Source organism: Echiichthys vipera, assembly GCF_963691815.1.
Source record: "Echiichthys vipera genome assembly, chromosome: 18".
NCBI classification, from domain to species: Eukaryota; Metazoa; Chordata; class Actinopteri; order Perciformes; family Trachinidae; genus Echiichthys; species Echiichthys vipera.
The window spans coordinates 10025017-10038762 of record NC_139843.1 but is presented as its reverse complement, the minus strand read 5'-3'; the positions used below and the strand labels follow the sequence as shown (position 1 = coordinate 10038762).

At 41.8% G+C, this 13746-nt stretch overlaps 1 protein-coding gene across 2 annotated transcripts in view; it reads right to left on the bottom strand.

Moving 5' to 3' along the window:
- The window catches only part of LOC310960601 (zinc finger MIZ domain-containing protein 1-like), a 122153-nt gene that overhangs the window by 20948 nt on the left and 87459 nt on the right, over positions 1-13746 (bottom strand). For both annotated transcript variants that reach the window (XM_083932351.1, XM_083932352.1), the window contains exon 5: positions 13535-13640. In XM_083932351.1, the coding sequence (XP_083788477.1) occupies positions 13535-13640 (106 nt within the window). The remainder of the gene's footprint in view (positions 1-13534; positions 13641-13746) is intronic.

The following is a 13746-nucleotide window of genomic DNA, read 5'->3' as shown; positions in this document are numbered from 1 at the left end:
CATTCCCTCTTTTGACGAGTGGGTATAACAGGTTACAGACCTGTCAACCCATGACAGACCGGACCTGTGCTACATGTTCATCCATTGGAGGGGGGGTAATTGGATGGAAGCGCACAGGTGGACCCCCTTTAACACATGGCACACATGTTACCTCTCTGGTCACCGTCTCAACTCTGCAACACTTTGGCACGGAAGCGAGTGCAAACTGGGTGTCGTAAAACCGAGTCTGTAAACTGACTTCATTAGCTCAGTTACTAAGATCTTAAAGTCGGGTGAGTCATCTTGTGACATATTTCAGGGTGATGTTTTCAGAAAGCTGATGAAGTGGGAAGGATGTGTGAAGTTGGAACATGTGAATGTCATGGCTGCCATGTGGCATCAAAATGTGACATATTTCCCCTGAGGTCCCCTAAACACAGCAGTCAGGGAGCTATTTCATTAAGTGAAAATAAGTTGAAAGACAAATAGAAAATAATGACAGTGAGTGTGTAGCAGTGGAAAAGTATGATAGAGCAGCTATGCAACGGTTATAAAACAGTCTCTATATAGGCCAGACACCCGCCTCCTGTCTGCACCTCATCTTTGTCTGCAGCTTTTTTGTCTTGCATTATTTTCTCTGCTGCTCTCTCTCTCTCTCTCTCTGGGAAGTCAGTGATGTTGGAGTCTTGTCAATGAGTACTTAGGCCCGTTGCCTCATGGGGAGCCAGACTTGCTGGCTAGGTTTTATGGCCCATTTCTGAGCTGCCCCGGCTTAAATACAGCCTCCTGCTGGCCACATGGCCGCAATGTCGTGCCATGTCCATCCGGCGAGAAGGGGGGATGCTTGGACTCGTGCCAAAAAGGTTTTACTGAGGCCACAAGCATATGTGGCCATGTGGTGGCAAGCGGCACAAGGAGAAAAAGAAAATAATGCAGATTTGGTGTTTCTGGGTTGCTGTTTTGACATCCTGCGCTCTTTGTTGCAACATCAAAAACTTCTGCTGAGAGATAGAAAAGCGGTCCCTTATACTTCTTAACTTCCCACTGTAGGATTTCTAAATAAAAATCTAAAATGCCAAAGAAAAGACATTTATATGAAATCTGTGTTCACAGATTTAAGATTTAGATTATACTGTATATCTTAAAGAAATCCACTTGGCACTAGCTGAATAGCAACTGGAACAAAAAACAATATACGCCACAATCTCAAGATGATTTATGCAGATCTCATCACTCTGACTGACACTTCTTGGTCACGGTTACACAGGAACCAAACCTTTGCCTAAGCAGGCCAGTGTTTTAAAAGATAATCTCTCTTGGCACACGCAACAAATCTCTTCATTAAAAACAGGGCACAGCATTCAGGGTCCCTGTAAAGCACGGAGGTTGAAATCTATAGCATTTCACCCCCCTGGTGAGAATTAATTCCTTGTGCATTAAAGCCAAACATGTCCCCTGACCAACATTCAATCTTCAATCTGTTACTGTATGCCGCTCCCTGTTGCAGTAATCTGATTGAGAGCAAAACTCTTTCCAAACCCACATCTTTATGTCTTAATTCAGATGCTGAAATCTGGCAACAGTGTGTTTAAGAGTGTGAAGTTTCCTCAAACAACCATAGCAGTGGTTTTGCATGTTTTAGCACATTTACTTCAAAACACATATACTTAACAGCTAACCATTTTGCAAAGAATGTCATTGTGTTTTAGATTTTTGATGTATATTTCCTATCATTTCACACAACCATTCGTTTTATTTTCATACCATATGGAAAAAAAACTAGAAAAAGAGACTCTAGTCATGAAGTTAAGTGTGTTATGTGTGGGACTGCGTTACCACGCAGTGATCATGTAATTTAATGCATTTTCCTTTTTGTTTTTATGTATAGCTTTTCTTAAGATTTTATAAGTGCTATATCAATGAACTTTATGTGATTAATATGATTCAACTAGACTTTCAAGAGTGAGCTAACTGATTTTCATACTGTATTAAAATGAGTGGAAACAAATGGAAATATACAATGTTTAAAAAATCTAGTAAAGTCTGCATTTGAAATTATTAGAAATACTGCAATGTTCCTTAAAAATTGAAACACATCTTCATCGACTAGTAAAAGATGAAGCAAAATCATTGTGTTCCACAGACAATCACATTTCGCTTGGACAAGGCATATTTTCACAAATGTTGTCTAACTGACGACCCTTTCACCTGAGCATGCTGAGGGTCCAGCCAACCACACCAGAGTGTGTTTTTTTTAACCGTGCACTTCTGCACCAGATTATCAGATCTGAGAAGAAGCTGCTTACAGGAGCCAGACTGTTTCCCTGAGCAACAGGCTGCTATTAACGAAGGCCCAGCCTTAAGCCCTCGTCTACAATGATACTAATTAGGCACGGAGCAGATGTGCCCGGACTAGTGCCCACCTCAGGGTGCTGGGCAGGGATGGCAGTGTCACGGTGGCATACGCTGGTGGCTGATTCACCTGCGACCTTATCACAGTGGGCCTGGGGTCAAAGCCTCGCTTTGGAAGTACAGTAAGAACAGACACTGGAGGAGCCTGGGTCGGGTCCCGGCACCCCTCCAGGCTCATTAGAGTCATCCATATGTGCAACAGTGCAGCATTTGAATAAAAAGCTTCCTTGTGATAAATACTCAGGCTAAATAAAAACAATGAAACTCAAAGCTTATTCATTTTAAACAAACCCTAATCGTTCTTATGCTGATTTCTGTACAGACAGCATAGTATGTATGGCAGAAGGCAGAATAAAAACAAAAAAGAATTCAATACATTTTGCAAATAATGTGCATTTTTCATTTTCACAAATTAATTCTATTCCTTCAAATTTAATTCCTGCATTTCTGTTCATGTGTTTCATAATCTTAAAACCTATTTTAGAATGCAGATAATGAATTTCACACTGTACGTGTCTTTTTAAAAAATCTATTGTTTATTTTCATACATTCTTTTGTATCCTAGTTGGTGCTATTCTGTCTACATAACATTAAAATATATATATATATCATATACACATAATATAATTTCATTGTGCCATTTATATGTTGCCCAGTAATTAAACTTTGTCGCACGTTTACTAGCTATAACATCCAATTTGCTATATTCTCATTAATGCTTGTTGTCTCAGTTTCCTTATAGCAACCATAAAAATTTCATCACATTGTTCTGACTCTGATGTAAGCTCTTTTCACAACTCTTAATTTTTTTCCCCACAGAAGCGTGTAGGCGAGTGGGGGGGGGGGGGGGGGGGGGGGTGTATCATACAAATCACCAAGAAGAACAAAGCATAAACTTAAATAGTTAATGGCTTCAATGAACCGCCGAGAACACAAGTGTGAACTGTGATGCAGGCAGGATGATAAAACAACATGTGTAACATGCTTCATACTGTAAAACAACAGACAACACAACAGCAACCATGTAGCTTTTTCTAAATGACCAACGAAAAAAAAAAAGCACGTCTGATGTCATTCCATGTACAGTATGTCCACACGGCCTAGTGTGAGGACATAATGTCAGGGCTATGATGAGGATGGTTGGTTGGATTCAGCCAATGTGCATGAGTTTCCTGTGCGACACAAAGCAAGTACCTGAGTCAGACTGACATCTCCTGCAGCAGCTGGTTTCTGTAGGGTTCAAATTTTACATTTTACTGTTCTTTACAAACACGTCTAAAGATGTTCAGTAAATGACAGACATTGGATTGGGAGTCGCTCCCTTACTGAAACACAAAAACCTATTAGATGACGGGGTGATTGAGAAATATACCAGGTTAATAATTCACACACTGTCTAAAAACCTACTAAGAATAGGAGAGAATGATTGAACATACTATACTTCAAATGAGCAGAATTATGGATGTAACCGAATTGCAAAAAAACCCCTTTAAATGTCCCGTATTATGCTAATGTTTAGGTTTATACTTTTATTTTTATGCTATAATGTTACAAAAACACAATGTTTTTTTTCGTACTGTCTGTTTCCCCAACGGGTTGAGCCATTTGATACTTTTTTTTAATATAACTTCTCAACCTGCATTATAATGACGGTGATAAAGACAGAAATCTCTTTTTTACAATATGGGACCTTGGAATCGACAATTGACTTGATTAAATACACAGCTCTGTACCTGAGAAGTTCATAAGGTTTTCTCAGGGTTCTGTCATAGAAAATGACGTGTAAGTTTTGTTTATGTGTTCAGGGGGGTTGTGGTTTGTGCCGTAGACTTGTGGAAGAGGAACTATCGATGCCTTTTAAGTCTATACTGTTAACCGATAGAGGTCGATAAAGGCCGTAGATTACTTAATACCTCTTTAATATGCTGGTTTAGCAGCATCCAATACCGTGATTTGTAATCTCTCACACGTGTCTCAGCCTCGTTTTCTGGTTCTTTACCAGTTAAGCGCTTATCTGACCTCTGAAAGCATTTTCTGAACAACACATATGAATGCTTGTGAAAAGGACTTATACTCACTTTCTGAAGAAGGTAACTCACTTTGCTGTAGATACAGATCGAGTTGAGTGTTTCCAATGCTTTGCACTGTGATACCCTATCCACACCGAATGTATCATTACTTCACATCGATGGGGTTGATCATGAATTAAGATCAAATAACAGTGCACCCACTGAAATCTGCTTTTGGTTGCTGCTGTTTGTGCTTTTAAGGAGTGAGAATAACAGGTAGGTGGATGCACTTTTGTTCCCCTTTGATGTGAGGAGGAACTCTATACCTGCTGTTACACCTGGCATTTCAATGCAATATTAATATTCTTGTTATTATTCCCAAAGATCACATCACACTTTGTCCCATTTGTTGTGACAAACTTGGTGACAAATATGTGTCTATGAAGCGTGCTAATTTTTTTTTCTCCAAAAGTTGTTGTTGTGCTCTCACCAAACATTACTGGATTTCCACACTATTTGGAGTTCATTGACCCCAGAAATATCGAAAATCATGATTCACTACACTGATTTAATGCTAGCCCTGTCAATTCAATTCAATTCAATTCAATTCAATTTTATTTATAGTGCCAAATCATAACAAAAGTCATCTCAGAACACTTTACAGAGTAAAGACCACACTCTATGACTTATTTCTGATTTGCATTGACGCAACAATTCCCCCGTAGAGTACGGTGGCAACGAAAACCTTCCCTATTACAGACAGGAACGTCAGACAGACCCAGCTCTGTCAACATCTTCTTATGATTTTTAGTGGATTCAATATCAAATGTGATCAAAATCCTATATTGAATTTGAATATATAACAATAACAATAACAATAACAATGACAATATATGAAGAAGTGTAAACAAACTGCATCCTGTAATTACGTATGGTTGGATGTTCTTCCAAAAAAAAGCCACAAAACAGCCTGCATGACCTGCAAAATACACAAATGGTATCAACAGCTCCTGCATGCTGATTGCTGTCATTTTGATTTGGGACTCTTTTGAAAAAAACGTTAAAGAAAAAGGTCAGTGCAATTTCACAACTTGGTGGATAAAAACATTTCCACTACAGAGGAGAAAAGATTAATCGAAGCTGAAAAAACAACAGTTATGAAAAGTTGGAAGTGTGGAGTGCTGTACAGCTAGCCAGACATCTCTTTACCAACACGGCCTGTTGCAAAACCTCTCTTGTCTTAGCGTGTTGGGAGCTGTCCCGCAGACGCATTTTAGGGGAGAAAAACAATTGAATAATTGCCCAAATCAGGACTTTACTGTACAGCTTAACAAAACCCCTCTTAGTGTAGAGGAAGCCAAGTGAACAAGCAAGAAACCAACATGCCAACAAGCATTTAATTCTCAAGTTGAGTAGAAATGACAGCCGCTGACTGTCTCTCTTAACAGGAACTCATTCATTACAGGAACACTCCACCAAAAATATATCTTTTAGTTAGTGTAGTCTGTAGCTTGTGTGGACTCGATGGTGACTCTCAGTCAAAAAAGTCATAACGTATCAAAGTGTAAAAAGTGACTTGTTTAAAAAAACTTTCAATTCTTCTGTCCACGGCGAAGGAGTGACATGAAAGTAGTTTATCTGCCGATGAAGTGCTAAAAAACTTTGAGTGTTGACATCATACAGTGCATATATCAACTGTGGATTGTCCTGTCCAAGTGGTTTGACAAGTTTCTATGGATGTTTTAATGTGTTTTTTTGTTGTTACAAACTACTTTGCATGAATCTTTCAAGCCTACGAGCAGGGAGCATTTAATCCTCCAAAAATTGATTTTCAATTCAGTATTTCTTTAAGTTGAACAAAACATGCACTGCATCTCAATGCAGTCAAATGTCTACAGTTTAGACCTGTTGCTCCTATTTAAAAACTATGAGCACCCCACGATTGGACCATGAGAAACACCGAATGCCTTATCTGAAACCAGTGAATTACTACATAGGGAGAAAATCTGCGCGTGTCTCTGCAGTAAGCCTGGCTGGTTGTACTTTGAGGGGAGTGGGTGTGATAAACTGCCAAGAGTCTCGCGGAAAACGCCGCCTCAAGTAGGTCAGAGCGACTCGGAGAGATAATCAAGGCCATTTTGACCCCTTCTGTGTGAGCTGTAAGTGGGTCAAATGCAGCAGTCAGCTGTTGCAACTCTATCACGCCGGGCGCTGCGAGGCACTCGTCATACTGTCAAACCCCATTCCGTTAGTTAAAGATGTGGCAGGGTGCCCGCCTGCACCCACAAATACAGGAATCAACCCTCTATCTGCCCCCCCAGGGGTGAAATAATGTGAAGCTACTCTCAGCAGCAGCAGCAGCAGCAGCAGCAGAGCCACCTTCTCTCTTGTCACTGAATACACCCCCTGCAAACACAACCTTCTTTAACTGTTGTCTCCTCCTTTTGACAGCTCACAGCTTCGCAGCTCTGTCCTATTCACAGCAGCGAAACCCCCCCCCCCCCAAACCACCCTCCATGTCTAAAATGCCACCCGCATTTCAACCAGACTAACTCCAGCAATGTCCCTGCTTATTTCTCACTCTTCACTGCACAGAAAAAAAGGGGAACTCATGTGTCGAGAAACACTTCTGAGCACAAATCTGCAACAGCAGAACAAAGGCGATACAGGGCAGCCTTAATCTCTGCACTACTGAAGCCAGCAGCTATTTCAAAGCTCTTTCTCTGTGTCTCTCTATCCCTCCCACCTTCCTCTCTTCTCTCCAACATCACCCCCCCATCCCTCCCTCTACCCCCACGTTTCCCTCGGTGTCTCAGGGCAGCAGCTTCTCTCTGTTTTCCTCTCCTCTCTCCCTGCGTGTCCAGTGACTGACTGCACAATACACATCAATTATTCATGGCTGCTCTCTCCATTTCGCAGGCAAAACCAATCACAGATGGAGTCATTGCTAATGGGCTCCTGCTGTACTTGCCACCGGCTTCTTTGCACTCAAGCAACAAATACCCCAGAGACAATGAGAGGGAAAACAGGGATAAGCTGTTGGAAAAAAAAAGAAAAGGAAAGAAACTTCACACAGCACTAACAGCTATGAGGAGAAGAAGAGGACACATGGTCAGAGAAGAAGAAAGGTACGTATCGTCACAAATAATTTAGCAAAATTAGGAGCCGGCTTCTGCAGCTGTAAAGGGTTAAAGACAGAGAGGGGGGGCGGGGGGGATGAGGGGGAGACAGGGGGGGTGGGGGGTGGAGGAGGACAGGCAGAGAGGGAGAGAGCGAGAACCAAATGCTTATCTCCTCACCTCGGATGTATGCAGCAGTTATTGATGTATCTTCTTTTTCTGTCTAGTGATCCATTGCTTGCTCTCCCAATACACACATCACACAGAAGCAGCCACAGCCACTTCGCCAGAAGGGAGAGAGGGAGGGGAGGAGAGGGAGGGGAGGGAAAAAAAAGCAGGCAGCTCACATTTCAAACCTGCAAAGGGGGGTGGTGCCTAATGTGCTAGACAGCCTGTGTCTTGGCCCGCGTCCAGAGCAACGAGTAAAAGAAGCCTCAATCAATTCATTTAAAGCAACATTTGTTATGAGGGAGATGCACCGCAGGTCCCGCCGAAAAGTGGCGATAAAAACGGTTCAGGTGGGTACATTAAGAAGTGATTTCAGTCCCCAAAGCTTGTCTTTGCATATGGTCGACTTAATCCATCAAAATGGTCATTGTAATTAAGGGGCTTGGAGGACCCGGAGGAGGAGGAGGCTGGGCATTGTGGCTTTCTGATGCACAGAGGGCTGGAATCAGAGAAGGAGGGGCCAATAATACCACATTTGTCTTTCAGCCCACAGTAAGCTCTTGGATAAATAATTACACACACATATAAAACATGTGAACTGTGGGTAGACACACCACCTGAGGCAGTCTGCAGAGTCTATTGTCATCTGCAAACAAAAATAGTCTCACCAGCAGCAAGTCGATTCAGGTGTCACTTGAAGTGTGGCTACATACACAACATAATAAAATGCATTTAATTAGAGACATGAAGTACAATGTGAATCAATTTTAATACGCAAACAGCTGATTTTGTTGCATTGCAAATTACAGAGCCATGAAGAGTGGCTGAAGATGCTACCAATCGCCTCCTGCTGCCACAGACATAACTGTGACAACCACATCGAAGGATCTCTGGTGTCTCCCATCTGTATTTGCTCTTCTGGTATTTACTATCAGCTAAGTGCCCGGCAGGTGACTTATGGCCCTGAACCTCTGCTGCAAGTCAACACATCTATCATAGCTGGCTGGAAGGCTTCACATACAGTGATCATATAGTGTAAACCACAGTGATGGCCCAGAGTGGACACATTGTAGATTTATAGCTATCATATACCGTATAATATGCCTTTAACCTCGTAAACTCTGACACAGGTCTATCTTTACAAACTGGTGCAGCCAAGCTTATTTCAAAAAATATATATACACTTTATTTTAACTTATAGAGACCTGGAAGTTTCCAAAGATACCAAACTTTGGAGAAATGTGTATCATTTAATGATCAATATAATACTCCTATTTTGTGTAATGGTGTAGCTGTACATACAATGCATCTTGGTAACTTGTGGATTACAGAATATTATTTAAATATGAAGTAAGTTAAGGAGGAATTTTAGAAAAAAAGAGTTCAAAAGGTTGAAGATAAAACATTATATAGAGGAAATAAAGCCATGTTTCATAGATAACATCAAGGTTTAATGGATCATGAATCTGATTCATAAAATCTCGGTTTTGGGGACGACTTTATTTTGTAATAATAGCAAAGACCTCCAATGATTTTCATGTATGAGGTGTTTATACAGAAGGTCGGGTGAGTGAACACTCATCCTTAGACTGAATCTCAGTTCTTGGATTAAAATAATAATAACAGGGACCATAGCTGCCTCATCACCATCTGAAATAAAGCTTTCATACTGGAAAATAAAGTCTTAAATATGCATTTAAATCTGATTAACTACACCTCGTTTATTTCTCAACTGCTGCTGACAGTGAAACTCGACCACCAACAATGTGTTATTCTCTATTTAGGAAAAGCCGCAGCTAAACTATATGTTGAAGATGGACAACTTTAAAAAAACAAAAAATACATGTCAGTGTGGAAAACTCTGGGAAGAGAAATTACAGCCCTTCAGACCGGTGTGTGCGTGTGTGTGTCTGTGTGTGTGTGTGTGTGTGTGTGTATCTGACTTGTGTATTGTGTGTACGGTATTCTTCAGTTCAACCTCCGCGTCTTGAGCGCTGGAAGGCCGATGTACGATCAGCGCTTCTAACTACAGTTTAGAGTTGTTCAGCTCAGTCGTGACATCACAAATGTACGGAAGTCCTGACGGCTCGTTTAAACGCACAAGACCTCAATTGGCTGTTATTATGGACATTATAGTTGGATCTTTAGATTTCTATGAAGCAGTTTGTCACACTATTTAATGAACTGCAAACTTACAACATCCCCTCCTCCACTACCAGATGCCCAACCGTAAAACTCCCACAATCAAACTAACTGAACAAGATGAAACGGAGAATAAAAACTTGGATGTTTTTTTGTTTTTCTGTTTTTTTTTAACACGCTGACACCGTTAACTACAACCCACAATGTCTTTTGATCAAACTTAAAAAAAAACAGCCCTGCATGTGTAAAACAAGCGTAGAGACACACCAGGCTGACAAAGCGAGAGCTGAAGCCCAAATAATTATCTGCTGAATAGCTGGTTTACCAGGCGTTTGTTACATGAGAGAATGAACTGCAAAACTTTGACTGCTCCCCCTCTCTTATAAGGTGGTGCCTCCTTTCACTCTTTAGAGCTGAGGAATTCCAAGAGCTTGCTGAGGCGCAAACGATTGGGAATGTACCACTCTGACCCTCTTGGAGGAAAAAATTGTGATTAAGCGTTTTTGTCGAAGCTCTCGAACCAGACAGAACCTTTCTGCAGGAGGGATGTGACACTGATGAAAGAGGCCAAAGAGGGCTTGTAATGTACTCTGTGTTTGAGAGGAGGCCCTGATGAGTTTATCCACACCGAGCGAGTGATCCCCCTGCTTTGATGTCGCTACTCGCTCCACGTGCGTGGCTTTGCCCTGCGGTAAGACAGTCCAAGTAATCACAGATTAATAGAGCAGGCTAATCTCATTCACAAAGAGGTCACTCACTACTAGTAGACAGACGCCCCTCCCCCAGCTCTGTCTGAGCATAGTGGGCCGCTTGCAAAAAGGCAAAAGGACTACAACTGGCCAATCCCCCTGAGTGCATCTATTAAAGAGAACATTTCATAAAATCGCACTGTCAACATCTAAACTGCTCACTTTGCTATAATTCCGTTACATATGTTAACTGATAAAATCAATAGGAGGTGATAATGAAGTTTCCCTCAGGCGAGAAGATACATATTGCCGCTGTCATTAGGAACGCGGTCTGTCTTTGAGTTTTTGCCCTTCCAAGCTTTTTCTTACAAAGAAATTAACAAACTAACATCTTAAACTGTTTCCTGACGAATACGTGTGTCTACGACCTGTTTTAGCTGCAATGTTGACTGTGAACATCGATTTCCTCAGCTCCGCCCTCCCCTCAGCTCAATTTCCCCTCAATTTTCTCCCATGTTCGGGAGAGGAATTTAGATGACTTAACAGAAATGTAATAGCTCGACCACGACCTGTGTCAGAGCCAAGACAAGTTAGCCCTGGTTAAAACAGGACAGCAAATCTGATTTACTTATTAGCACTCAGCCATTGACCTGATGTCCTCTGTGGCAGACAGCAGCGCTCGCAGCTACCAGAGATCTTGCCCCTCCCGTCCACTTTGAACATAGATTTTCAGAGCAGATTACAAGATGCATGATGTGACTGAGCAGACCAGTGGTTGTGAGAGTAAAGATTTGACATCAAATGATCCCTGGATACTTTTTCTTTTGAGAGATCTCCCAGGCCTTGGACTACACAAGCATCTATGCTAGCAGAGATAACGGAGCAAACATAAGGTGGAACAGTTTCATGCTATCTGTATTCAGAACAATAAAAAAGCCTGTAATGCAACACATGGCAGACTGTTGTATTTAGGAACGAGCTGAGGATTTGAAAAAGAGGAAAAATCGAATCGCATCCAGGAGAAGGGTCAGATTTAGCTAAATGAATTATCGCTGGAACAGCATCATGCACAGGATGCTGCAAATTCAACTTATCTCATGTCCTCTCCACACAGACCTAATCTAGCTCCTCACATTTGTTCCTCAGTGAACAGCAGACACTAACTCTTCTGTCTTTAATATTGGATGGTTGAACTGCTGCCGCCATCCCGGCCCCATCATGTGACTCCCTCCCTTCCCCCGTCACTCGGCAACGGCCTCGCAGGATGTTGGGGAGAGGGTCCTGCCCCTGGGGCCCTGTGAGAGTGTCATTTAAGAGCCGTCTCCCTTGGCTGCAAGAGAGGGCTTTCTCTCTGCCTTAACAACCTCCTCGACTGGGGCCCCCACTCTTAAGACCTTCTGGGGGATTCTCAGTGGTTTACAGTGACTCTCTCTCTCTCTTTCTACAGGCCTCTCAAAACATTCATGCATATACAGGTACATAATTGTCCATGAAATGCACTTTGGGATGCTGCCTAGACTGGAGTACTTGCTGGTTTCCAAGTGACTACTGTTGCAGGAAATTATTCAGACAGAGAATCAATTGGCAATCTTATCTAAGCCCATAAAGTAGGGCCTGAGATTTGATTTAGCATTAAGTAGAATTAGAAGATTTGGCAGTATAAGTTAATTGCAGGCAGAGAATGATTCCCCTCTCGTGGCTGACATAAGAGTGACACCGCATGATTTGAAGCCTCATATTACCACATATAAAACTACGGACGCCGTAAATCAGAAAAGGCAGACACAAGTGAGAATTCAAAAAATAAGTGGCTCTGACTTTCATGTCCTAGTCGCCTTAAGATGGCTCAGCAGAGAGGCGGAGCAGACAGAAGCAACTGCACAACCCCACTTTCCCTCATAACCCAAGACAGGTGGAAACCACAAATCAGAAACTGTAAAGGAGCACAAAATATTCCTGTTATCTAGCGAGCTGCTGACAGCTGATACATCTTCATTCCCGTCATGCTTCAGCATGCTTTTTTTCACCAGCTTGATAACAACATTTAGCAGTATGCATCTGTCCCAATAATCCATCACTGTCCCAAGATGATGGTGCTGTGTGAAAACAGGAAGTCATCGCAACTGATAAAGTAGTTTTTGTCGTGTGTGACAAATGGAGTATTCTGCTGTACGCACTTTGTCTTAAAACTCCAGAGAAGAAACCAAATCGGGCTGTTCGAAGTTATTCATGTAGTGAACAAGTTTGGAAGTAAGATGCAACATGGAGAAGAGGGCAGAGGACAATGTATTTGGCCTTAATATATACAAAAGAAAAAGATGGTTGGACTATTTATTATTCAGAGAGTATTAAAGTTACAATCTCAAAGATCTCAGTGTTGTTCTCTTTGGTGAAACTTATGGCGATAAGCAGTATTTGCACATGTTTTTTTTGGATCTCAGTCGTCAGAGAACGGTGTAAGATCAGTCAGTTGGCAGTTGAAGAGCGAGTCTGTCTCCGCCTACCCTCTCTGGTTATCCAACCACTTTTGGATGATGGAAAACGTGTCACTAACTGTGCACCACTTCTGATTTTTGTCGCTAAAGACACCCAGTTTGTAATACTGCAAATGGAAGGGCTTTCATCAGTGGGCCATAGGCACAATCACCACTGTGTTATCTCATTTGGTGATAGATTGTAACTTAACAGATATTAATTTAAATTCAAATCTTCGAGATTGTCACTTTAAAATATCATCTTCTCTTTTAACCGTTGCAAGATTCTGATAATCAACTTAAAACGTTAAAAATATTAAATTAAATTAAACATAACAGGGACCATTAAGTATACTTAAAATGCTGTGCAACATGCTGTAGTTTTACAGTTAGTTTTCTGGAGTGTCAGGATCTTAAACAGTCTAGTAGCAATGGGTGGGTATCATGAAATGCTGCCAAGAATGCAGACAGGAACTTTGAGCTCAAACAGGCCAGCATGGCCAGATGGCCTGAGACGGCGGTTGAGAAAACTCTGGTCTTACCTGCTGATTTTGGAGTGAACTTGTCCCTGTTGGCAGCGCACACGGCCAGGAGCCGGTAGCCCAGGTCCAAGTCGTAGCCCTGCTGTGCTGCTACGCGGCTGACCACCTGAACGAAAGGACAGCATGCAGCACTCAGTCAGGACAATGTCACATCATTTCTGTTCTATTATGGTATGTTCTATTAAGGCTTTATATAAAAAAAGAGGTTATGA